The 25370-nt window shown below is 46.6% G+C and overlaps 1 protein-coding gene across 5 annotated transcripts in view; it reads right to left on the bottom strand.

Annotated features, from left to right (window-relative positions):
• The window catches only part of pkhd1l1.1 (PKHD1 like 1, tandem duplicate 1), a 267609-nt gene that overhangs the window by 209742 nt on the left and 32497 nt on the right, over nucleotides 1–25370 (bottom strand). For all 5 annotated transcript variants that reach the window (XM_059645764.1, XM_059645760.1, XM_059645761.1 and 2 more), the window contains exons 12-14: nucleotides 15393–15503; nucleotides 10746–10835; nucleotides 392–648 (exon numbers count right to left, since the gene is read on the bottom strand). In XM_059645764.1, coding sequence (XP_059501747.1) covers nucleotides 392–648; nucleotides 10746–10835; nucleotides 15393–15503 — 458 coding nt within the window. The remainder of the gene's footprint in view (nucleotides 1–391; nucleotides 649–10745; nucleotides 10836–15392; nucleotides 15504–25370) is intronic.

Genomic DNA, 25370 nt, shown 5'->3' with positions numbered 1-25370 from the left:
TAAACTGCTTTAATTTTTACACTTTTTTCCAAATGATAATAGTCAGAATTTCCAAGAACAAACCATTGTAGATTTTAGTTCAATCCTTTACAAGGTTGGAAAAGGTCTTCAGAAGGTTAAAGCACTTTACTGATGACAGATACCATCGATGAACTGAAATCTGGCACTCCATTCCCATCCCAGTCTAACTCGATTTCTCTATACTATCTCCATATTCATAGCAGATGGTGTGATGATCTGTAGAGTCACTCCTTTTATTACTGTCATCTTTCACAATGATAAGGTACTGCACCCACCAATTACCACTTCTTGTTTGAAGTTTACATAAAAAATGAGCATCTAGACAAGTCAATAAACAATGAAATATACTCGCAAATGTCTGCTTACGTACCTTGTCCTGAGGGATTCCACTTAAACTGAAATAAAGCCGGAACGAACCCGACTCTTTGACATAGAACTGGTAATTGTCAGTCTCTGGAGCAACAAAGAACCCACTTAAACGTGTTACAGATGGACTCCATGATGTGGATGGCTTGTATAAAGCATCATCAGTCCAAGATACTGAATATCCTGGAGTATTTTCATTGTAGTCTGGTAAATCATCCAAGTTGCCACCTTGCCATGTTTCTATTTTCAATCCTCTTCCTCCTAAACCAAGAGGAAAATAACACATTAAATGGGAGCTTGAATAAATTTGTGCAATATTTTTCAGTATTCCACTGACAATTCTTCAGAGACTGTTATTACTTGAACACAATGAATCTGAATACATCTTGAAAATAAAACTCATCAATTATTTTTGCAAAGATCATTGGTGGTAGTCCATAGGTCTGTCCCTGTGTGATTCATATCCCATCAGGTATTTGGACAAACATTTCCTGTAATATCCTGCTTGACCATTAGACCATAAGACAGAGGAGCAGAAACGAGGCCATTCAGCCCGCCGAGTCTGCTCCGCCATTCAATCATGGCTGATAAATTCAACCCCATTCTCCTACTTTCTCCCTGTAACCCTTGATCCCCTTGGCAATCAAGAACCTACCTATCTCTGTCTTAAATATACTCATTGACCTGGCCTCCATAGCCCCCTGTGGCAGTGAATTCCATAGATAAAGCTTCTCTTTATCTCCATTCTAAAAGATCTTCTCTTTACTACATGTTGGAAGATCTAATTCAAGGGCGAACTATACAATAAATGGAAAAGTCCTAGGGAAAATTGATGAACAGAGAGATCTGGGTGTTCAGGTCCATTGTTCCCTGAAGGTGGTAACACAAGTCAATAGGGTGGTCAAGAAGGCATATGGCATGCTTTCCTTCATTGGGCGGGGTATTGAGTACAAGAGTTGGCAGGTCATGTTGCAGTTGTATCGGACTTTGGTTCAGCCACATTTGGAGTACTGTGTACAGTTCTGGTCACTACATTACCAAAAGGATGTGGATGCTTTGGAGAGGGTGCTGAGGAGGTTCACCAGGATGTTGCCTGGTATGGAGGGTGCTAGCTATGAAGAGAGGTTGAGGAGATTAGGATTATTTACATTAGAAACATGAAGGTTGAGGGGAATCTGATTGAGGTCTACAAAATCATGAGGGGTATAGACAGGGTGGATAGCAAGAAGCTTTTTCCCAGAGTGGGGGATTCAATTACTAGGGGTCATGAGTTCAAAGTGAGAGGGGAAAAGTTTACGGGAGATATGCGTGGAAAGTTCTTTACACAGAGGGTGGCGGGTGCCTGGAACACGTTGCCAGTGGAGGTGATAGAGGTGGGCACAACAGCATCATTTAAGATATATCTGAACAGATACATGATTCGGCAGGGAGCAGAGGGATACAGATCCTCGGACAATAGATGACACGTTTAGATAGAGGATCTGGATCAGCGCAGGCTTGGAGGGCCAAAGGGCATGCTCCTGTGTTGTAATTTTCTTTGTTTTTTGTTTGTTTTTTACTCTAAGGCTGTGCCCTCGGATCCTAGACTGTCCTACCAATGCAAGCATCTTCTCAACATCCACTCTGGCCAGGCCATTCGGTATTCTGTAAGTTTCAATTAGATCCCCCCTCATCCTTCTAAACCCCAATGAGTATAGTCCCAGAGTCCTCAAACATTTGTCATATGTTAAGCTTTCCATTCCTGGTACCATTCTCGTGAACCTCCTCTGAACCCGCTCTAGAGACAGTACATCCTTCCTGAGATATGGGGCCCAAAACTGCATGCAGTACTCCAAATATGGCCTGACCAGAGCCTTACAATGCCTCAGTAGTACATCCTGATGTTATATTCAATTACTCTCAAAATAAATGTCAACATTGCTTTTGCTTTCCTGACTACTGACTCAACCTGCAAGTTTACCTTGAGAGAATCCTGGGCTAGAGCTCCCAAGTCCCTTTGTACTTAAGACTACGGAATTTTCTCCCCATTTAGAAAATAGTCCATGCTTTTATTCTTCTTACCAAAGTGCATGACCTCACACTTTCCCATGCTGTACTCCATCTGCCACTTCTTTGCCCACTCTGCGAGCCTGTCCAAATCCTTCTGCAGCCTTGCCACCTCCTCAATACTACCTGCCCCTTCACCTATCTTTGTATTCATCTTCAAACTGAGCCAGAATGCCCACAGTTCCTTCATCTAGATTATTAATGTACAAAGTAGAAAGTTTTAGTCCCAGCACTGATCCTTGCAGAACATTACTCATCACTGGCTGCCATCCTGAGAAAGACCCCTTTATCCCCCACTCTCTGCTTTCTGCCAGACGGCCAATCTTCTGTCCATGCTAGCACCTTGCCTCTAACACCATGGGCCCTTATCTTACTCCGCAGCCTCCTGTGTGACACCTTATCAAAGGCCTTCTTGAAGTCTAGGTAGATAACATCCATTGGCTCTCCTTGGTCTACCCTGCTCATTACTTCCTCAGAGAATTCTAGCAGATTTGTCAGGCATGACCTCCCCTTGATGAAACCATGCTGAGGATAGGCTAATCGGCCTGTAATTTTCAGTCTTTTGCCTTACTCCCTTTTTAAACAGGAGTGTCACATTAGCAATTTTCCAGTCCTCTGGGACCCACCCTGACTCTAGTGATCCCTGAAAGATAACCACTATCTCTTCAGCTATCTCCTTTAGAACTCTGGGGTGTGGTCCATCTGGTCCAGGTGATTTGTCCACCTTCAGGCCAATCAGTTTTACTAACACCTTTTCTTTGGTGATGGCGACCGTACTCAACTCTGCCCCTGACTGTCTTGAATTTTTGGGATATTTCTCATCTTGCACCGTGAAGACTGACGCGAAGCTATTATTCAGTTCCTCAGCCATTTCCTTGTACCCACTACCATCTCACCACCGTTATTTTCCAGTGCCCCAATGTCCACTTTTGCTTCTCTTTTGCCCTCTATACACCTAAAGAATCTCTTACAGCCTTCATTTATATTACTGCCTAGCTTATCCTCTTATTTAATCTTCTCCCTCCTTATTTTTTTTTTGTTGCCCTCTGTTGGTCTTTGTAAGCTTCCCAGTCCTCTGGTTTCCCACTGTTCTTCACCACATTATATGCTTTCTTTTTTGCTTTAATGCTATTCCTGACTTCCTTAGTCAGCCATGGTTATTGCATCCTCCCTGTACCATGCTTCTTTTCCCTAGGGATGAATTTTTGCTGCATCTTCTGAATTACTCGCAGAATCTCCTGCCATTACTATTCCTGTGTCTTTCCTGCCACACTCCTCTTCCAGTCAGTTCTGCCCAGCTCCTCCCTGATACCTTTGCAGTCACCTTTATTCAGCTGTAATATCATTGCCTCTGATTCTATCTTCTCCCTCTCAAATTGCAAAGCAAATTCTATCATCTTACGATCACAGCCTCCTAAGGGTTCCTTTACCATAACCTCCCTTATCAAGTCTGCCTCATTGCACAATACCAAATTCAGTATTGCCTACTCCCTTGCAAGTTCCACTATGAGCTGCCCCAAAAAGCCATCTCGTTGATATCACACAAACTCCTTTTCTCACAATCCACTACCAACATGATTTTCCCAGTCCACCTGCATATTGAACTCCCCCATGATCACTGTGACTTTGCCTTTCTTAAACACCTGTTCTATCTCTTGGCGCATCCTGCCGCCTAGCTCATGACTACAGTTTGGAGGCCTGTACACCACCCCAACTATGTTATTTTTTACCTTTTGCAGTTCATCAATTCTACCCACACAGATTCTACACCACCTGACTCTACATCACTTCTTCCTATTGATTTAATTTCATTTCTCACTAATAAGGCAACCCCACCCCCTCGGCCCATCTGCCTATCTTTTTGATAGGATGTATATCCTTGGATATTCAGTTCCCAATCCTGATCCCCTTGCAGCCACATCTCTGTGATGCCTACCACGTCACACCTGCCAGTTTCAATCTGTGCCACAAGCTCATTTACCTTACTGCATATACCGCGTGCATTCAGATGTAACACCTCTAGTCCTGTATTAACCCATTTTTCCAGTGTTTGATTGCTAGCCTTTTCCAAACACTCTGTCCTATTTGTGTCTGTGCTGGAGACTTTAATAACCTCTCCTAATTTCTCTTTCCCTGTCATTTCTTTCATATTTTTCCACTTGGCTGTATTCAACACTACAGATGTTAACATAGAACATAGAACATAGAACATAGAACAGTACAGCACAGAACAGGCCCTTCAGCCCATGATGTTGTGCTGACCACTGATCCTCATGTATGCACCCTCAAATTTCTGTGACCACATGCATTTCCAGCAGTCTCTTAAATGTCCCCAATGACCTTGATTCCACAACTGCTGCTGGCAACGCATTCCATGCTCTCACATCTCTCTGTGTAAAGAACCCGCCTCTGACATCCCCTCTATACTTTCCTCCAACCAGCTTAAAACTATGACCCCTCGTGTTAGCCTTTTCTGCCCTGGGAAATACTCTCTGGCTATCAACTGTATCTATGCCTCTCATTATCTTGTATACCTCAATTAGGTCCCCTCTCCTCCTCCTTTTCTCCAATGAAAAAAGTCCGAGCTCAGTCAACCTCTCTTCATTAGATAAGCCCTCCAGTCCAGGCAGCATCCTGGTAAACCTCCTCTGAACCCTCTCCAAAGCATCCACATCTTTCCTATAATAGGGCGACCAGAACTGGATGCAGTATTCCATGTGCTTTCTAACCAAAGTTTTATAGAGCTGCAACAAGATCTCACGACTCTTAAACTCAATGCCCCTGTTAATGAAAGCCAAAACACCATATGCTTTCTTAACAACCCTGTCCACTTGGGTGGCCATTTTAAGGGATCTATGTATCTGCACACCAAGATCCCTCTGTTCCTCCACACTGCCAAGAATCCTATCCTTAATCCTGTACTCAGTTTTCAAATTCGACGTTCCAAAATGCATCACCTCACATTTATCCAGGTTGAACTCCATCTGCCACCTCTCAGCCCATCTCTAATTCCTGTCAATGTCCCGCTGACCCATCCTTCAATCCCCTCATCCAAGTCATTAATAAAAATTACAAACAGATCAGGCCCAAGGACAGAGCCCTGTGGAACACCACTCACCACTGGCTTCCCCACTCGCTGCCTTCTGTTGGCCAGCCAATTCTGTATCCAGCAAGCTAAGTTCCCCTGTATCCCATTCCTCCTGACCTTCTGAATGAGCCTACCATGGGGAACCTTATCAAGTGCCTTACTGAAGTCCATATACACCACATCCACAGCTCGACCCTCATCAACTTTTCTAGTCACATCCTCAAAGAACTCGATAAGGTTTGTGAGGCATGACCTGCCCCTCACAAAGCCGTGTTGACTGCATTTGATCAAGCCATGCTCTTCCAGATGGTCATAAATCCTATCCCTCAGAATCCTTTCTAACACCTTGCAGACGACAGACGTGAGACTTACTGGTCTGTAATTGCCGGGAATTTCCCTATTTCCTTTCTTGAAGAGAGGAATTACATTTGCCTCTCTCCAGTCCTCAGGTACGACTCCAGTGGAGAGCGAGGATGCAAAGATCCTCGCAAGTGGCGAAGCAATTGCATTTCTCGCTTCCCAACGCAGCTGAGGACAAATCTGGTCCGGGCCTGGCGACTTGTCAATCTTAATGTTTGACAAAATTTTCAGCACATCAGCTTCCTCTATCTCTATCCATTCCAGCATGCACACCTGCTCTTCAAAGGTTTCATTCATTACAAAGTTTGTTTCTTTCGTAAAGACAGAAGCAAAAAACTCATTTAGGGCTTCCCCTACCTCCTCAGGCTCCACATACAAGTTCCCTATGCTATCCCTGATCGGCCCTCCTCTTTCTTTGACCATTCTCTTATTCCTCACATAAGTGTAAAATGCCTTTGTGTTCTCCCTAATCCGTTCTGCCAAGCCTTTCTCGTGCCCCCTCCTGGCTCTCCTCAGACCATTTTTGAGCTCCTTCCTTGCCTGCGTGTAATCCTCTCTAGCTGAACTTGCCCCTAGCTTCCTCCACCTTATGTAAGCTACCTTCTTCCTTTTCACAAGAAGTTCCACCGCTCTCGTCATCCAAGGTTCCTTTATCTTACCCCTTTCTTGCCTGTCTCAGAGGGACATATTTACTCATCACTCGCAACAACTGTTCCTTAAACAGTCTCCACATGTCTATAGTGCCTTTACCATGGAACAATTGCTCCCAGTCCATGCTTCCTAACTCATGTCTAATCGCGTCATAGTTTCCTCTTCCCCAATTAAATATCCTCCCATTTTGCCTAATCCTCTCCTTTTCCATAGCTATGTAGAATGTGAGGCAGTTATGGTCACTATCACCAAAATGCTCTCCCACCACAAGATCTGATACCTGCCCCGGCTCGTTTCCGAGCACCAAGTCTAGAATGGCCTTTCCCCTCGTCGGCCTGTCAATGTACTGCGTTAGGAAACCCTCCTGAACACACCTTACAAAAACAGCTCCATTCAAATCTTCTGCTGGAAGGAGGTTCCAATCAATATTAGGAAAGTTAAAGTCACCCATTACAACAACCCTACTACGTCTGCACTTTTCCAAAATCTGCCGACCTATGCTTTCTTCAATCTCCCTGCTGCTATTGGGGGGCCTGTAGTAAACCCCTAACGAGGGGACTACTCCCTTGCTGTTCCTAATTTCCACCCATACTGACTCGGTAGGCAGATCTTCCTCGACAATGGAAGTTTCTGTAGCTGTGATACCCTCTCTGATTAGTAGTGCTACACCCCCTCCTCTTTTTCCCCCCTCCCTATTCTTTTTAAATGCTCTAAACCCTGGAACATCCAGCAACCATTCCTGCCCCTGAGAAACCCATGTCTCTGTTATGGCCACAACATCATAGCACCAGGTACTGATCCATGCTCTAAGTTCATCACTTTTATTCCTGATACTCCTTGCGTTAAAGCAAACACACTTTAACTGATCCCTTGGTTCCTTCCCACTAGCTGGCCTACCTCTTGCTACTGCCTCACCTGCATCAACTCTGACCTCCGGTATACAGCTCAGGTTCCCACCCCCCCTGCCATACTAGTTTAAACCCTCTCGAACTACTCGAGCAAACCTTCCACCCAGGACATTGGTCCCCTTCCAGTTCAGATGCAACCCGTCCTTCTTGCACAGGTCCCACCTTCCCCAGAAGGCATCCCAATTATCTACATATCTGAAACCCTCCCTCCTACACCAGCTGCGTAGCCACGTGTTAAGCTGTGCCCGCTCCCTGTTCCTCGCCTCGCTATCTCGTGGCACGAGTAGTAAACTAGAGAACACTACTCTGTTCGTCCTGCTTTGCAGCTTCCATCCTAACTCCCTGAAATCACTTTTTATATCCTCAATCCTTTTTCTGGCTTTATCATTAGTGCCAATACGTAACACGATTTCTGGCTGTTCGCCCTCCCCTTTTAGAACCTCATACACCCGATCGGAGACGTCCTGGACCCTGGCACCAGGGAGGCAACATACCTTCCGGGAATCCCGATCCTGACCACAAAATCTCCTGTCGATTCCCCTAACTATCGAGTCCCCTACCACGAGTACTTTTCTATTCTGCCCCCTTCCCTTCTTTGCCACAGTGTCAGGCTCAGTGCCAGAGAACTGACTACTATGGCTTTCCTCTGGTAGGTCATCCCCCCAGCAGTATCCAAAACGGTACACTTATTGCTGAGGGGAATGCCCACAGGGGATCTCTGCACTGTCTGTCTGTCCCCTTTCCTCCCCCTAACTGTAACCCATCTATCCTTGTACTGAGCCTTAGGAGTGACCAACTCCCGGTAACGCCTCTCAATTACCCCCTCTGCCTCCCGAATGATCCGTAGTTCATCCAGCTCCAGCTCCAGCTCCATTTCCCTAACACGGTTTTCAAGGAGCTGTAGTTGGGTGCACTTCCCGCAGATGTAGCCAGCGGAGACGTGTGCCATGTCTCCCACCTGCTGCTTTGTTTCCCACCGGGGCAAGTTTCACCATTCCCTTGCCCCCCCCCCACGCCCCTACTTTCTAGTTTAAAGGCCTGTTGACCAGCATATTTACCCTTTTCGCGAGAACCTGGGTCCCAGCTCGGTTCAAGTGGAGACCAACCCAACAGTACAGATCCCTCCTGTTCCAATACTCATGCCGGTACCCCATGAAAAGGAATCCCTCTTTCCCACATCACTCTTAGCCACATGTTTACTTCCCTTGTTTTCATACCCCTATGCCAATTAGCACATGGCTCAGGCAGTAATCTGGAGATTATAACCCTTGAGGACCTGTTCTTTTAATTTGGTTCCGAGCTCATGATAAACTCTGAACAGGTCTTCTTTCCTCGTCTTGCCTGTGTTTTTCTGGCGTGGACCACAATAACTAGATAACACAACCTCCCCCTCCCACTCCAATATCCTTTCAAGTCGGTCAGAGATATCCCTTACCCTGGCCCGGGCAGGCAACACACCATGCGGGACTCTCGAACCTGTTTACAAAGGATACTGTCTAACCCCCTAATTATAGAATCCCCTAAACTACCACCTGTCTTTTTGCTCTCCCTTCTTGAATGGCCTCCCATACCACAGTGCAGTGGTCAGTTGGCTCATCCTCACTGCAGCCCTTTTCCTCATCTACACAGGGAACAAGTACCTCGTACCTGTTGGACAAGGTCAAGAGCTGAAGCTCCTCAGTTCCTGACTGCAGGATCCCTCTACCTGCTTTGCTTACAATTGCACCCTGCTGTCCCTGGCCACTGAACAAATCTGAATTATTTAATCTACCAAGCGTGACTACCTACTGAGCAAATCGACCAGGTATTTCTTCCCCTCCCAGATGTGCAGCAGTGTTTGAAGCTCTGATTCCAGCTCATCAACTCTGAGCCAAAGTTCCTCAAGCAACCAATACTTGCTGCAGATGTGGTCACTGCAGTTCACAATGGGATCAGCCAGCTCCCACATCATACAGCTACAATACCTCACCTGTCCAGCCATTTCTACATAGTTAATTACTTTATTAGTTTATATAATTTATTATCATGAGTTAATTAACTTTGTTGATTAGATCTGTTGCTTAGGCAATGCCCGAATACAATAGTTCACCTCCCAGCTCATGTCCTCACCACTCCTGCCGCTGAAAGTTGGGCCGCTGCCTCACAAAGTAAGATTTTGTAAGCAAAACCTTACTTTGCCTCAATTACTCCCTTTGGTGATGGGTTCCACATTCTCACCACTCTCTGGTTGAAGCCATGAGCATATTGAAGGGCAGAGAAGGTGCACAGAACTGAATTACCTAATCCCATTTCAATTTTCTATGTTTCCATGTGAGAAGTTTCTCCAGAATTCCCTACTGGATTTATTAATGACCATCTTATACTGATGCTCCCTAGTTTAATCCTCACCAACAAGAGTAAACATATTCTTGACATTTATATTTAATGATCTTAAAGATTCCTGCCAGTCACACTTGGAGAAAATGGTCTGAGGTTGTTCATCTTTAACAGATAAATGCTTTCTGGCTAAATATATTTCCTGTTGCATTTATTGTTGACTCTTTTATGTTTAAGGCCACTCGTTTTGGCTTTCATACATGTGGCAAAACTTTTTCTACGTCAACCCGTTTCATAATTTTAAATGCTTCCACCAGGTTGCCCCAGATAAAGAGATATAGAGGGAGATGGGGAATGGGCAGGAAAGAAGAGTCGAACTGAAGGTCAGCCAGGATAGAATCAGATAGCAGAGTAGGTTCTGAGATCATGCCCTTTGGTCCTAGACTCTCTCACAAGAGGAAATAATACACATTACCCACGATAATCAAACAGTCCTGTCTCTACATTAAGCTAAGCCTACTTACAACTTAACTGTCACCAAGTTAATGAGCAATAGTTTCCAGTTTGAAGCAATATTAATTCACTCCGGCAGAGTACTTCAGCAATTGGGTGTCTGGTATCGTTGGAACAGGCAGAACTGTTAGAGCATAATTGAACTGATCTTTATTGGGAATTGGGCCAAATGCTGGTAAATGGGGCTAGATTAATTTAGGATATCTGGCAGGCTGGATGAGTTGGACTGAAGGATCTGTTTCTGTGCCGTACATCTCTATGAGTCTATAACTTTAAGTAGCTAGAAAGTTGCTTAATACACTGTGTTTCAAATATTTTATCTTGCATATCTATAGACTTATCCATTTTCAATAACAAGCATTGTTACTTATGTCTCATTTGATGTCAGCTGAACATATAATCTAATAATGGTAAATGAAGATATAATAGTAAAATTCAAAGCAAAAAATTATCAATGAGTAAAAAATGTACATCACCTGGAAAAACTGTTGTGAGATGACTGGCTTCCTTTGGGGTCTGACAGATTATTTGAGTTGCATTGACACTTAGGACCTCACAGCTCTGACCTATGTGATAAATGGAGAAAATAAGATCAGAAAAGATCATTGGAAGACTGGGTTTAATTCTATATATGGTGTGAAGACAGCTGTTTTGTGAAATGAAAGCAAGCTTTATTTTATTAATCAGTGTGTATGAGATGTCAGATTCATTACCAATGATCAGAGATATGTTCAAGTAAAAATAGGTTCACATCAGAGACTATAAACTGTATTCCCCAGAGCTGTATTTATATTTGATAGAACAGTACAGCACAGAACAGGCCCTTCAGCCCACGATGTCACGCCGAACTTTTGCTCAGAAGGGAAGGGGAGAGAGGAGGACAGCAGTAGTGATTGGGGACTCCATAGTCCGGGGGACAGTTATGAGGTTCTGTGGGGACAAGAGAGACTCATGGTTGGTGTGTTGCATCCCATGTCCCAGGGTCCATGATGTCTCAGATCGTGTTTTGGGGATCCTTAAGGGAGAGGGGGAGCAGCCCCAAGTCGTGGTCCACATAGACACCAATGACATAGGTAGGAAAAGGGATGGGGGTGTAAGGCTGAAATTCAAGGAGCTAGAGTGGAATCTGAGAGCTCGAACAAACAGAGTTGTTATCTCGGGTTAGTTGCCCGTGCCACATGCTAGTGAGGCGAGGAATAGGGAGAGAGAGGAGTTGTACACGTGGCTACAGGGATGGTGCAGGAAGGAGGGATTCAGATACCTGGATAATTGGGGCTCATTTCTGGGGTAGGTGGGATGTCTACAAATGGGATGGTCTAAACCTGAACCAGAGGGGTACCAATATCCTGGCGGGGACCTTTGGTAATGCTCTTCAGGAGGATTTAAACTGATTCAGCAGGGGGATGGGAACCTGATTTGTAGCTCCAGTGTACAGGAGGTTGAGAGTAGTGAGGTCATGAATGAGGTTTCAAGGTCGCAGGAGTGTACCGGCTAGCAGGAAGGTGGTTTGAAGTGTGTCTACTTCAACGGCAGGAGCGTCCGGACTAAGGTTGGTGAATTTGCAGCATGGGTTGGTGCCTGGGACTTTGATGCTGTGGCCATTTCAGAAACATGGACAGAGCAGGGACAGGAATGGTTGTTGCAGGTTCCAGGGTTCAGATGTTTCAGTCAGATCAGGGAAGGTGGTAAAAGAGGGGAGGTGTGGCATTGTAGTCAAGGACAGTATTACGGTGGCAGAAAGGACGTATGATGTGGACTCGTCAGCCGCAGTTAGAAACAGGAAAGGAGGGGTCACCCTGTTGGGAGTTTCCTTTAGGCCTCTGAAAAGTTCCAGAGATGCAGAGGAAAGGATTGCAAAGATGATTCTGGATAGGAGCAAAAGTAACGGGCTAGTTGTTATGGGGGGCCTTTAACGTGCCAAATATTGACTGGCAACGCTGTAGTTCGAGTACTATAGATGGGTCAGGTTTTGTCCAATGTGTGCAGGAGGGTTTCCTGACACAGTATGCAGATAGGCCAACAAGAGGAGAGGCCACATTGGATTTGGTTCTGGATAATGAACCAGGCCGGGTGTTAGATTTGGAGGTAGGCGATCACTTTGGTGATAGTGACCACAATTCGGTTATGTTTACTTTAGCGATGGAAAGGGATAGGTATATGCCGCAGGGCAAGCGTTATAGTTGTGGGAAAGGCAATTATGAGGCGATTAGGCAAGATTTAGGATGCACAGGATGGGGAAGGAAACTGCAGGGGCCGGGCACAATTGAAATGTGGAGCTTGTTCAAGGAACAGCTACTCCATGTCCTTGACAAGTAGGTACCTGTCAGTCAGGGAGGAAGTGGTCGAGCGAGGGAACCGTGGTTTACTAAAGAAGTTGAAACTCTTGTCAAGAGGAAGCAGGAGGCTTATGTAAAGATGATGCGTGAAAGCTCAGTTAGGGCGCTGGAGAGTTACAAGTTAGCCAGGAAGGACATAAAGAGAGAGCGAAGAGGAGACAGGAGGGGACATGAGAAGTCTTTGGCAGGTAGGTTAAAGGAAAACCCCAAAGCTTTCTATAGGGATGTCAGGAATAAAAGAATGACTATAGTAAGGTTAGGGCCAATCAAGGACAGTAATGGGAAGTTGTGCATGTAGTCTGAAGAGATAGGAGAGGCGCTAAATGAATATTTTTCGTCAGTATTCACACAGGAAAAAGACAATGTTGTCGAGGAGAATACTGAGAAACAGGCTCTTATACTAGACTGGGTTGAGGTTCATAAGGAACAGGTGTTAGCAATTCTGAAAAGTGTGAAATTAGATAAGTCCCCTGGCTCGGATGGGATTTTTCCGAGGATTCTTTGGGAAGCTAGGGAGGACATTGCAGACCCTTTGGCTTTGATCTTTATGTCGTCATTGTCTACAGGAATAGTGCCAGAAGACTGGAGGATAGCAAACGTTGTCCCCGAGTTCAAGAAAGGGAGTAGAGACAACCCTGGTAATTATAGACCAGTGAGCCTTACTTCAGTTGTGGGCAAAGTGTTGGAGAAGATGAGAAGTGTTAGGATTTATAATCATCTAGAAAGGAATAATTTGATTAGGGGTAGTCAACATGGTTTTGTGAAGGGTAGGTCATGCCTCACAAACCTTACTGAGCTCTTTGAGAAGATGACCAGACAGGTGGATGAGAGTAAAGCAGTTGATGTGGTGTATATGGATTTCAGTAAAGCATTTGATAAGGTTCCCCATGGTAGGCAATTGCAGAAAATATAAAGGCATGAGATTGAGGGTGATTTAGTGGTTTGGATCAGAAATTGGCTAACTGTAAGAAGACAGAGGGTGGTGGTTGATGGGAAATGTTCATCCTGGAGTTCAGTTACTAGTGGTGTACCACAAGGATCTGTTTTGGGACCACTGCTGTTTGTCATTTTTATAAATGACCTAGATAAGGATGTAGATGGATGGGTTAGTAAATTTGCAGATGACACTAAAGTCAGTGGAGTTGTGGATAGTGCGGAAGGATGTTGCAGGCTACAGAGGGACATAGATAAGCTGCAGAGCTGGGCTGAGAGGTAGCAAATGGAGTTTAATGTGGGAAAGTGTAAGGTGATTCACTTTGGAAGGAGTAACAGGAATACAGAATACTGGGTTAATGATAAGATTCTTGGTAGTGTGGATGAGCAAAGAGATCTCAGTGTCCATGTGCATAGATCCCTGAAAGTTGCCACCCAGGTTGAGAGGGTTGTTAAGAAGGCGTACAGTGTGTTAGGTTTTATTGGTAGGAGGATTGAGTTTCGGAACCATGAGGTCATGTTGCAGCTGTACAAAACTCTGGTGTGGCCACACTTGGAGTATTGGGTACAGTTCTGGTCGCTGCATTATAGGAAGGATGTAGAAGCTTTGGGAAGGGTGCAGAGGAGATTTACCAGGATGTTGCCTGGTATGGAGGGGAGGTCTTATGAGGAAAGGCTGAGAGACTTGAGGCTGTTTTTGTTAGAGAGAAGAAGATTAAGAGGTGACTTAATAGAGACATACAAGATGATCAGAGGATTAGATAGGGTGGACAGTGAGAGCCTTTTTCCTAGGATGGTGATGGCTAGCATGAGGGAACATATCCTTAAATTGAGGGGCGATAGATATAGGACAGATGTCTGAAGTAGTTTCTTTACTCAGATAGTAGTAAGGGCATGAATGCCCTGCCTGCAACAGTAGTAGATTCAACAACTTTAAGGGCATTGATATGGTCATTGGATAAACATATGGATGATAATGGAATAGTGTCGGTTAGGTGGGCTTCAGATTGGTTTCACAGGTCGGCGCAATATTGAGGGCCGAAGGGTCTGTACTGAGCTGTAATGTTCCATGTTCTATGCTGTTTGTTCCACCCCTACCTTATACTATCATCCATATGCCTACCTAACAGCTGCTTAAATGCTCCTAATGAGGCCAACTCTACTCCCCTCAGCCGGCAATGCATTCCATGCCCCGACCACTCTCTGAGAAAAGAACCTACCACCAAAGTCTCCCCCATATCTACCTCCTTTCACTTAAAAACTATGTCTCCTCGGAATAGCTACCTCCACCCTAGGAAAAACGTCTCTGGCTGTCCACTCTATCTATCCCTCTGATCATCGTGTGCACTTCTATCAAGTCAAAAGAAATGAAGAAATTACAGTTAAGTTAATGAATAGTTCCAGGCTCAAGTGAAAAACAGTGTTGAACCCTCCCATTTAGTGGAACTCGGAGATATGTTGGACTTTCTATCAGAAAAACGTTTGCTTGCTATGTCAGCCTTGGGTCAATGGGTGTAGCATTTTGCAACATAAACTTTTGGGTTCAAGTCCAAATTCAGAGATGTGAAAACCTAATCTGGGTTAGCACGCCCAGTGCAATACTGTGGTAAATGCTGTGCTGTTGAAGGTACCATCATAGGAGAAATAGCGGGAAGTTCTACCATTATACCAGTTCACACCATTGAAACAGGGTTATCTGATCAGTATCACGATACTGTTAGCAAGAAGATAGGCTGTTACATTTTCTGCATTACAATGGTTACTACACATGAAAAGTACCCCAGTATCTATAAAGAAGTTTGGTTTGGTGAAAGGTGCTATGTAAGTACTTCCAATCATGTTCTTTTCTCGTACCTCCCACAGTAACTCTGGCAGGGGCATCTGTTTCATCAAAGAACCGCCCAGTCACAGTCAGGAGAGTTCCTCCTTCCACACTCCCTTCAGACGGATAGATCCCGGTCACCTCTTCAAAGACAGAAACACACATTACGTTTGCCCTCGCAAGCTTTCGCAATGACAGTGCACTTCAAATCTGTCTCAATGCCAAATAGTTAAACTTCAACTGCTAATATTTGATGTTAAATGAATTGCGTGTCAATGTTAGAATGGCTTTAATCTTAAGTAATCCACAAGTTTAGTCAGCAAGTAACTGGGGTTGGCCATGGGTGCTGAAATTCTAAAACAGGGTCAGAATATTCTGGAAACACTGGGGCCCAGATTTTCCCACGAGACACTAACATCATAGATGGGAGTAACAAATGGGGAACTTGCAGAGATAATGGGAACTGCAGATGCTGGAGATTCCAAGATAATAAAATGTGAGGCTGGATGAACACAGCAGGCCAAGCAGCATCTCAGGAGCACAAAAGCTGACGTTTCGGGCCTAGACCCTTCATCAGAGAGGGCCTCACTGCAACACACGCTCATGGAATTGAGTGGGGAATTGAGTATTCCTTTGGCCTGGAACTCTCAGAATATATCAGAGAATTCACAGGGTTCTGATCAAATAAAGTAAAATAGTCGATCTAGAAAATTTAGATGATGAAATATATATTCTAATTCCTGAGTAATTATTCAAGTGACTCCACAGACCTTTACCACCCAGCTCCCCAACAAAACCTCTCACTTACACACCCCAAACACTGATCCGACACCAGCATGAGCTGAGCTCCCTTCATTCATTCTGGACCAGACTCCCCCCCTACCCACTGCCGTCCCAACTCCCCGAAACCTGCTCCAAACCCGACTCCCCCCCACCCACTGCCGTCCCAACTCCCCTACACCTGCTCCAAACCCGACTCCCCCCCACCCACTGCTGTCCCAACTCCCCTACACCTGCTCCAAACCCGACTCCCACCCCCACCCACTGCCGTCCCAACTCCCCTAAACCTGCTCCAAACCCGACTCTCCCCCGACCCACTGCCGTCCCAACTCCCCTACACCTGCTCCAAACCCGACTCCCACCCCCACCCACTGCCGTCCCAACTCCCCTACACCGACTCCAAACCCAACTCCCGCCCCCACCCACTGTCGTCCCAACTCCCCGAAACCAAATCCAAACCCGACTCCTCCCCACCCAATGCCGTCCCAACTCCCCAAAACCTGCTCCAAACCCAACTCCCGCCCCCACCCAATGCCGTCCCAACTCCCCGAAACCTGCTCCAAACCCGACTCCCGCCCCCACCCACTGCCGTCCCAACTCCCCGAAACCTGCTCCAAACCCGACTCCCCCCGACCCACTGCCGTCCCAACTCCCCTAAACCTGCTCCAAACCCGACTCCCGCCCCCACCCACTGCCGTCCCAACTCCCCTACACCTGCTCCAAACCCGAACCCCGCCCCCACCCACTGCCGTCCCAACTCCCCGAAACCTGCTCCAAACCCAACTCCTGCCCCAACCCACTGTCGTCCCAACTCCCTGAAACCAACTCCAAACCCGACTCCTCCCCACCCAATGCTGTCCCAACACCCCTACACCTGCTCCAAACCCGACTCCCGCCCCCACCCACTGCCGTCCCAACTCCCCTATACCTGCTCCAAACCCAACTCCCCCCCACCCACTGCCGTCCCAACTCCCCTACACCGAATCCAAACCCAACTCCTGCCCCCACCCACTGTCATCCCAACTCCCCGAACCCAACTCCAAACCCGACTCCTCCCCACCCAATGCCGTCCCAACTCCCCGAAACCTGCTCCAAACCCGAATCCCGCCCCCACCCACTGCTGTCCCAACTCCCCTAAACCGACTCCAAACCCAACTCCTGCCCCCACCCACTGTCGTCCCAACTCCCCGAAACCAACTCCAAACCCGACTCCTCCCCACCCAATGCCGTCCCAACTCCCCGAAACCTGCTCCAAACCCGACCCCCGCCCCCACCCACTGCCGTCCCAACTCCCCGAAACCTGCTCCAAACCCGACTCCCGCCCCACCCACTGCCGTCCCAACTCCCCGAAACCTGCTCCAAACCTGACTCCCCCCTGACCCACTGTTGTCCCATCTCCCCTACACCGACTCCAAACCCGACTCCTGCCCCCACCCACTGCCATCCCAACTCCCCTACACCTGCTCCAAACCCGACTCCCGCCCCCACCCACTGCCGTCCCAACTCCCCGAAACCTGCTCCAAACCCGACTCCCGCCCCCACCCACTGCCGTCCCAACTCCCCTAAACCTGGTCCAAACCCAACTCCCGCCCCCACCCACTGTTGTCCCATCTCCCCTACACCGACTCCAAACCCGACTCCCGCCTCCACCCACTGGTGTCCCAACTCCCCTAAACCTGCTCCAAACCCGACTCCCGCCCCCATCCACTGCCGTCCCAACTCCCCTAAACCTGCTCCAAACCCGACTCCCCCCCCACCCACTGTCGTCCCAACTACCCTAAACCTGCTCCAAACCCGACTCCTGCCCCCACCCACTGCCGTCCCAACTCCCCTACACCGACTCCAAACCCGACTCCTGCCCCCACCCACTGTTGTCCCAACTCCCCTACACCGACTCCAAACCCGACTCCCGCCCCCATCCACTGCAAACCCAACTCCCCTACATCTGCTCCAAACCCGTTTCCCCCACCCACTGCAAACCCAACTCACCCCCACCCACTGCAAACCCAACTCCTCTGCACCTGCCCCAAACCCGACTCCCTTTCCCCCACTATAGACCTGGCTCCCCAGCACCTGCGCCAAACCAGACTCGCCCCCACCCTCTGCCGTCTCAACTCCCCTACACCTACTCCAAACCCAACTCCCTTATCCGCACTGCAGACCCGGCTCCCCAACTCCTACTCCAAACCCAACTTCCTCCCACCCTCTGCAGACCTGACTCCCCTCCACCCAGACCAAATTCCAATCCCCTTCACTCGTTCCAGACCCAATTGCTCTGCTTGCACTCTGAACCAAACTCCCCTGTCCCTGCTCCGGTCCTGACTGTCCCGTATCTGGTCTGGGCCCATCTGCCCCAGATCTGGTCTGGATCTGAATCCCTTTCACCTTCTCTGCAAAGCATTCCCCGGACCCTACCGAGTATCCAATTCCCCTTCGTCGTACTTTGGGCCTAAAATACCTTCACTACCTGAGATCTGACCTTTCTTTCTCCCATGCAACCTGACCCCATCACTCACTCCAGACTCAATCTGCCAACTGACCACCCACACTGGGACCCTGCCAGTAGATCTGATCACCATTCACCCCACACCCCCAATCTGAGCCCACACACCCTTGCCCCTGCCAGACTCAATTTATGTCCATCTGATCTTAACACTGCATCACTTACTTTGCACCCTTGCGAATTGTACCCAGGCACCTAGGGAAGGTGTTGGCCTAGTTGCATTATTGCTGGACTGTCAATCCAGAGACCCAGACAACATGCTGTGGACCTGGGTTCAAATCCCACCACAGCAGATGGTGGAATTTGAATTCAATAAATATCTGGAATTAAGAATCTAATGATGACCATGAATCCATTGTTGATTGTCAGAGAAACCCATCTGGATCACTGATGTCCTTTAGGGAAGGAAATTGCCATCCTTACCTGGTCTGGCCTACATATGACTCCACAGCCACAGTAATGTGGTTGGCTCTAAACTGCCCTCTGGGCCATTAGGGATGGGCAATAAATGCTGCCTGGCCAGTGACACCCTCGTCCCATGAATGAATAAAGAAAAAAAATATACACCACCTGGCTGGCTTTGTTGTACCCAGTTAACAACCTACTAACTTGACACCCCACCCTCTTGGGCCAAATCATGTTAATCTCCATGTGACCTACCTTATACTTGCTCCCAAATATCTTTATCTCTTTTTCATTCAACCACATACCACACCTGTCTCTGTTTTATCACTAAATGAGTGAGCAGTGAAGGGAGTCGTGGGTGTTGTAAAACAGAGGAACACAATAAAGCAGTGTCCATGGATCCTGTGAGAATGATTAAATCATGGGATGGATGAAACATTTGCACAACTGTATTTTCTTATGTATAGTTATGGATGTGAAATTGTTCCTCTCTTTGGAGACCAGAGACTTGATTACCCAGAATAGATGCTTCAATTCAATTATCCTGATGACATCTTCATGGTGCTTTGTGTCTTATTGGGACTTCTTTGAGCTAACAAACAAAATTTACATACTTTCAACTAAAGTAGTATTTTTACAACTTTGTTACAGTACTATAGCAGATGAAGATAAATAAAGCAAGTTAATGGGTTTTGCTAAACTTCTATCTCTGCTACCCTTTCAGAATCATCCCACATTGAGGCCTCCAGAGAATGGTTCTTGACTGTACTCTGACTCTAGCCCACAGTTAGACCTGAGTCAGCAGAGAGAAGCTTGGTGGGATCATGAATAAAATGATGCTGCCAACAGCTGGCAAGGGGCAGGGTCACTTGAAACAGGAAGAGGTAGTTGGCGCGATGATTTGGATACAAGTTTGAAGATCCACAGGAAAGGTGGGAAATCAGGAAAAGACAATGCAAGCATAGTCCCCTGAAAGCATCCAGCCACTCTCTCCCCCAATTTCCCTCCATCCAGTTCAAAAATTCCACAACACCAGGTTACAGTCCAACAGGTTTATTTGAAGACACAAGCTTTTGGAGCCTTGCTCCTTCTTCAGGTGTCAGTGAGAGAGGGTGGTGTCAGATACAGAATTTGTAAACATACAATCAAAAGGTCAAAGAACTGATGTAAATGTATTGATCTAACCTAAGATGGCAGTTAAATTTTTAATCAGTTAGAAAGGATTAAAATGCAAATCGCAGAATTTCTTTCAAGTCACCGCACTGCCATAACTAAACATTTTATCAGTATATCAGAGGTGGTATCCCAGGTCAGACAATGCATTTCAGGTGTGAAGCCTTGTTTAGAATCTGGCTGTGTATTAATTTGGAGACAGACTGGTTTTATTCCCAAAGTAGGAATTTATAAAATGCCATATTGACTCTCTACAAATTGTGCACTTTTTGAACAAAATAGAATGTATCTGCAATCACAAATTCACCCCATAGTTTGTGTGTGTATGTGTCTGTGTTTGTGCACGTTTGTGTGTGTGTGTGTGTGTGTGTGCGCGTGCATGTGTGTATTGTAGTGGAGTCATCTGTAGTGCGATATGACCCCAAGATCCCAGTTGAGACCATCCTCATGGGGACTGAACCTTGACGATCAGCCACTGCTTGGTGACTCTGTGTTGTTGTGTATCCCGAAGTCCACCTTTACAACATTTACCCGAAGATCCGAGGCTGAATGTCCTTGACCGCTGAAGTGTTCCCTGACTGAGAGGGAACATTCCTGCCTGGTGAATGTTGCACAGTATCCATTCCTCTGTTGTCTTAGTGTCTGAACGGTTTTGCCACCATCCCTTGCCTCGGGGCATTCTCGCCTGCAGCGAATGAGATGGACAATGTTGGCCCAGTCACATGAGTATCTGTCATGTACGTGGTGGGTGATGTTCCCACGTGCGATGGTCGTGTCCATGTCGATGATCTGACATGTCTTACAGACGTTGCCATGACACGGTTGGATAGTGCTGTGGTCAATGTTGTCCTGAAGGCTGGTAGTTTGCTGCGTACTATGGTCTGTGTAAGGTCTGGCAGGTGTTTGAAGGCAAAACGTGGAGACGTAGGGAAGATCTTGGCGAGGTGTTCAATGCCATTGATAATGTGTTGAAGGCTGTGAAGAGCATGGTGTAGTTTCTCTGCTGCCGGGAAGTACTGGACGAGGAAGAGTTGCCCAATGAACATATGCCATATCTGTCTTCTGCGGGGGTCATTATGATTTCTCACTGTGGCATTTCAGAACTAGCAATCGATGAATTGAGCACTTCAAAGTGAGAGGAGGAAAGTTTATGGGAGATATGTGAGGAAAGTTCTTTACGCAGAGGGTGGTGGGTGCCTGGAACGCGTTGCCAGTGGAGGTGGTAGACGCAGACACATTAGTGTCTTTTAAAATATATTTGGACAGGTACATGGATGGGCAGGGAGCAAATGGATACTGACCCTTAGAAAATAGATGACAGGTTTAGACAGAGGATCTTGATCGGCACAGGCTTGGAGGGCCGAAGGGCCTGTTCCTCGGCTGTAGGTTTCTTTGTTCTTTGTTCGATATCCCACTTTTACGAATGCATCCTTTAAAACAAACTGACACACACACAGACATACACACAGACACACAGACACACACACACCCCTATGGAGCGAATGTGCGTTTGCAGATTTGTAACTGCAGATACATTCTATTTTGTTCAAAAAGCACAGGATTTGTAGACAGCCAATGTGGCATTTTATAAATTCCTACTTTGGGAGTAAAACCAGTCTGTCTCCAAATTAATACACAGCCAGATTCTAAACAAGGCCTTGCACTTAAAATGCATTGTCTGACCTGGGATTTCACCTCTGATATACTGATAAAATGTTTAGTTATGTCAGTACGGTGACTTGTAAGAAATTCTGTGATTTGCATTTTAATCCTTTCTAACTGATTAAAAATTTAATTGCCATCTTAGGTTAGATCAATACATTTACATCAGTTCTTTGACCTTTTGATTGTATGTTTACAAATTCTGTATCTGACGCCACCTCTCTCATTGACACGTGAAGAAGGAGCGGGGCTCCGAAAGCATGTGTCTTCAAATAAACCTGTTGTGCTACAACTTGGTGTCATGTGATTTTTGACCTTGTCCAACCCAGTCCAACACCAGCACCTCCACATCCTACTGCCTCTACCCAGGCATTATCTGACTCACTCACTGTCCAAACTCTCTGGGTGTGTCAGGGGTAGTTGGTCTGTGTGCAGAGTGAGACACTGGTGGAGTTACATGACCAGATCTGCCATGATGGAATAGGAATGTGCCATCACCATTCTAAGACAAGGGTGTCTCCCAACCTCAACACACAGGTTGACAATGGGAATCCCAGAGCAGCTGACTAGGGCTTATCACAACACATTGGTGCCAAAGTGTGGAATTTTCTACTTGCTTTAGCAACAAGGGCAATCACACATATATTGGGAAAATACAATAAAAATGGAAAAGTCAGATTCTTGACATGGAGAAAATAATTCTAATTTTTCACCTTAGAGTTTAAGCAGCGAGTTCAGAATCTGATTAACAAGCAATGACTACCTTATTTCCAATATTAGCTAATCCCGCTTCATTTCTAAGCAGCTCCCAATTCTCCCCTGCTTCCCTGAAAAACTAAATGCCTCACAGCACTAGGGACCCAGGTCAATTCCACCCTGGAAGCCAGCAGGTCCTTTTAGCAGTGGAGAGCAGTGCGAGCCAGGCGGATGTGAGGTCAGGGCAGAGAGGCAGTTGGGAAGGTAAGTGAGTGCTATTTAAGTACTTACCTCAAAGCCAGCGGGTCCTTTTTGCAGCGGAGAGCTATTTAAGTAGGTGTGTTCTCAGCCCCAGGTCCTACACGGTGGGGCCTCCCTCCCACCCTCCTCCTCTAACCTAATTAAGAGTCCACAGACTCACAGCAAACACACAAGGGCTGAGGGAAGTGCCTGGTGAGTAAAGTGCGAGTTTTCGGTGAAGAGGCTTAGTGAGATTATGCCACTGTTGAAGAGGGTGAAGACATGACTGCCAAGCTGATTCAGTGTGCTGCATGCATGATGTGGGAGGTCAGGGGCACTGATGATGTTTCTGGCTCCTATAGCTGTGGTAAGTGTGTACACATTCAGCTTCTGAAGGAGGTTGTTGCAGCACTGAAGAAAGAACTAGAAGACCTCAGGCTCATCCGAGAGAATGAGATTTTCTGGACAGGGCCTTCAGCAAGGTCACTACACCGAGGATATCTGAAGAGAGAAGGGGGATGTCAATGACAAAGGAAGACATGAATGAAGTACAAGAGACCCCAGGGGAAGCACCTATTGTAAACAGGCTGACTGTCTTGGAAACTGTCGAGACAGACGACATTGCCAGTCCGAGAGGTGGACAGGTCTGCAAGTCAAAAATTGCTGTAGAGGCAGAGCCGAGAAGTCAGACATCACGGAGAGCTATGGTAATTGGGGACTCCATCATGAGATGGACAGACAGGGGTTTCTGCGACAACAGGCGAGATTTGAGGATGGTGTGTTGCCTTCCTGGTGCCAGGATCCAGGACGTCACTGATAGAGTGCACAGAATCCTCGAGGGTGAAGGTGAAGACTCAGAGGTGGTGGTGCATGTCAGCACTAATGACGTCGGGAAGAAAAGGAGAGGCATTCTACAGCGGGACTTCAGAGAACTCAGAAGAAGGCTGAAAAGCAGGACTTCCAGGGTGGTCATCTCTGGTTTGCTACCGATTCCTCAGGCTGGAGAGGGCAGGAACAGAGAGATAATGGACTTGAATGTGTGGCTGAGAGACTGGTGCCAGAAGCAAGGATTTAAATTCTTGGATCACTGGCGTATGTTTTGGGGTAAGGATAAATTGTACAAGAGATACGGGCTGCATCTTAATAGGTGGGGGGGGACCAGCTTTCTGGCAGGCAGGTTTGCCACTGCAACACAGGTGTGTTTAAACTAAGGAGTGGGGCGGGGGGGGGGGGGAGCAAACTGGAAATTTAAGAATTAAGTTTAAGGGAAACTGAGAATAAGAGAGGTTAAGAAGGACAACAGAAACAACAGAGCAGAAAACTCAAGAAGGTATCGTACAGTATGGCCAAGTGAAATAGGGATTGATAGGAAGGGTGAGGGGAGAAACAAATTAAAAATATGATATATGAATGCACGAAGCATAAGAAATAAGGTGGATGAGCTTGAGGTTCAGTTGGAAGTTGGCAAGTATGATGTTGTGGGGATAACTGAGACATGGCTTCAAGTGGACAGGGCCTGGGAAATGAATATTCAAGGGTATACGTGCTATTGAAAGGACAGACTGGTGGGCAGAGGGGGTGGGGTGGCCCTGTTGGTGAGGAATGATATTCAGTCCCTGGCGAAGGGGGACATAGAGTCAGGAGATGTTGAGTCAGTATGGATAGAGCTGAGAAATTCTAAGGGTAGAAAGATCCGAGTGGGGGTTATCTACAGGCCTCCAAACAGTAGTCAGGATGTAGGGTGCAAGATGAATCAAGAGTTGAAATTGGCCTGTCTCAAAGGTATCACTACAGCTATTATGGGAGATTTCAACATGCGGTAGACTGGGAGAATCAGGATGGTACTGGACCCCAAGAAAGGGAGTTTGTGGAGTGCCTTCAAGATGGATTCTTAGAACAGCTTGTACTGGAGCCTACCAGGGAGGAGGCAATTCTGGATCTGGTGTTGTGCAATGAACCGGATTTGATCAGGGACCTCAAAGTAAAGGAGACATTAGGAGGTAGTCACCATAATATGATAAGTTTTAATCTGCAGTCTGAGAGGGAGAAGGGAGAATCGGAAGTGTCAGTATTGCAGTTGAATAAAGGGAACTATGGAGCTATGAGGGAGGAGCTGGACAAAGTTCAATGGTACAAGACCCTAGCAGGGATGGCAGTGGAACAACAATGGCAGGTATTTCTGGATATAATGCAGAAGGTGCAGGATCAGTTCATTCCAAAGAGGAAGAAAGATCCTAAGGGGAGGCAGGGGCAGCCGTGGCTGACGAGGGAAGTTAAAGACTGTATAAAAATAAAAGAGAAGAAGTATAACATAGCAAAGATGAGTGGGAAGCCAGAGGACTGGGAAGCTTTTAAAGAGCAACAGCGGATAACTAAAAAGGCAATACACAAGAGAAAAATGAGGTATGAAGGAAAACTGGCCAAAAATATAAAGGAGGATAGTAAAAGCTTTTTTAGGTATGTGAAAAGAAAAAAATGGTTACGACTAAAATTGGGCCCTTGAAGTCAGAAACGGGTGAATTTATTATGGGGAACAAGGAAATGGCAGAAG

The sequence above is a fragment of the Stegostoma tigrinum genome, chromosome 5 (genome assembly GCF_030684315.1).
Source record: "Stegostoma tigrinum isolate sSteTig4 chromosome 5, sSteTig4.hap1, whole genome shotgun sequence".
Taxonomy (NCBI): Eukaryota; Metazoa; Chordata; class Chondrichthyes; order Orectolobiformes; family Stegostomatidae; genus Stegostoma; species Stegostoma tigrinum.
The sequence above is the reverse complement of the archived record's forward strand: the minus strand, read 5'-3'. Positions and strand labels throughout refer to the sequence as shown.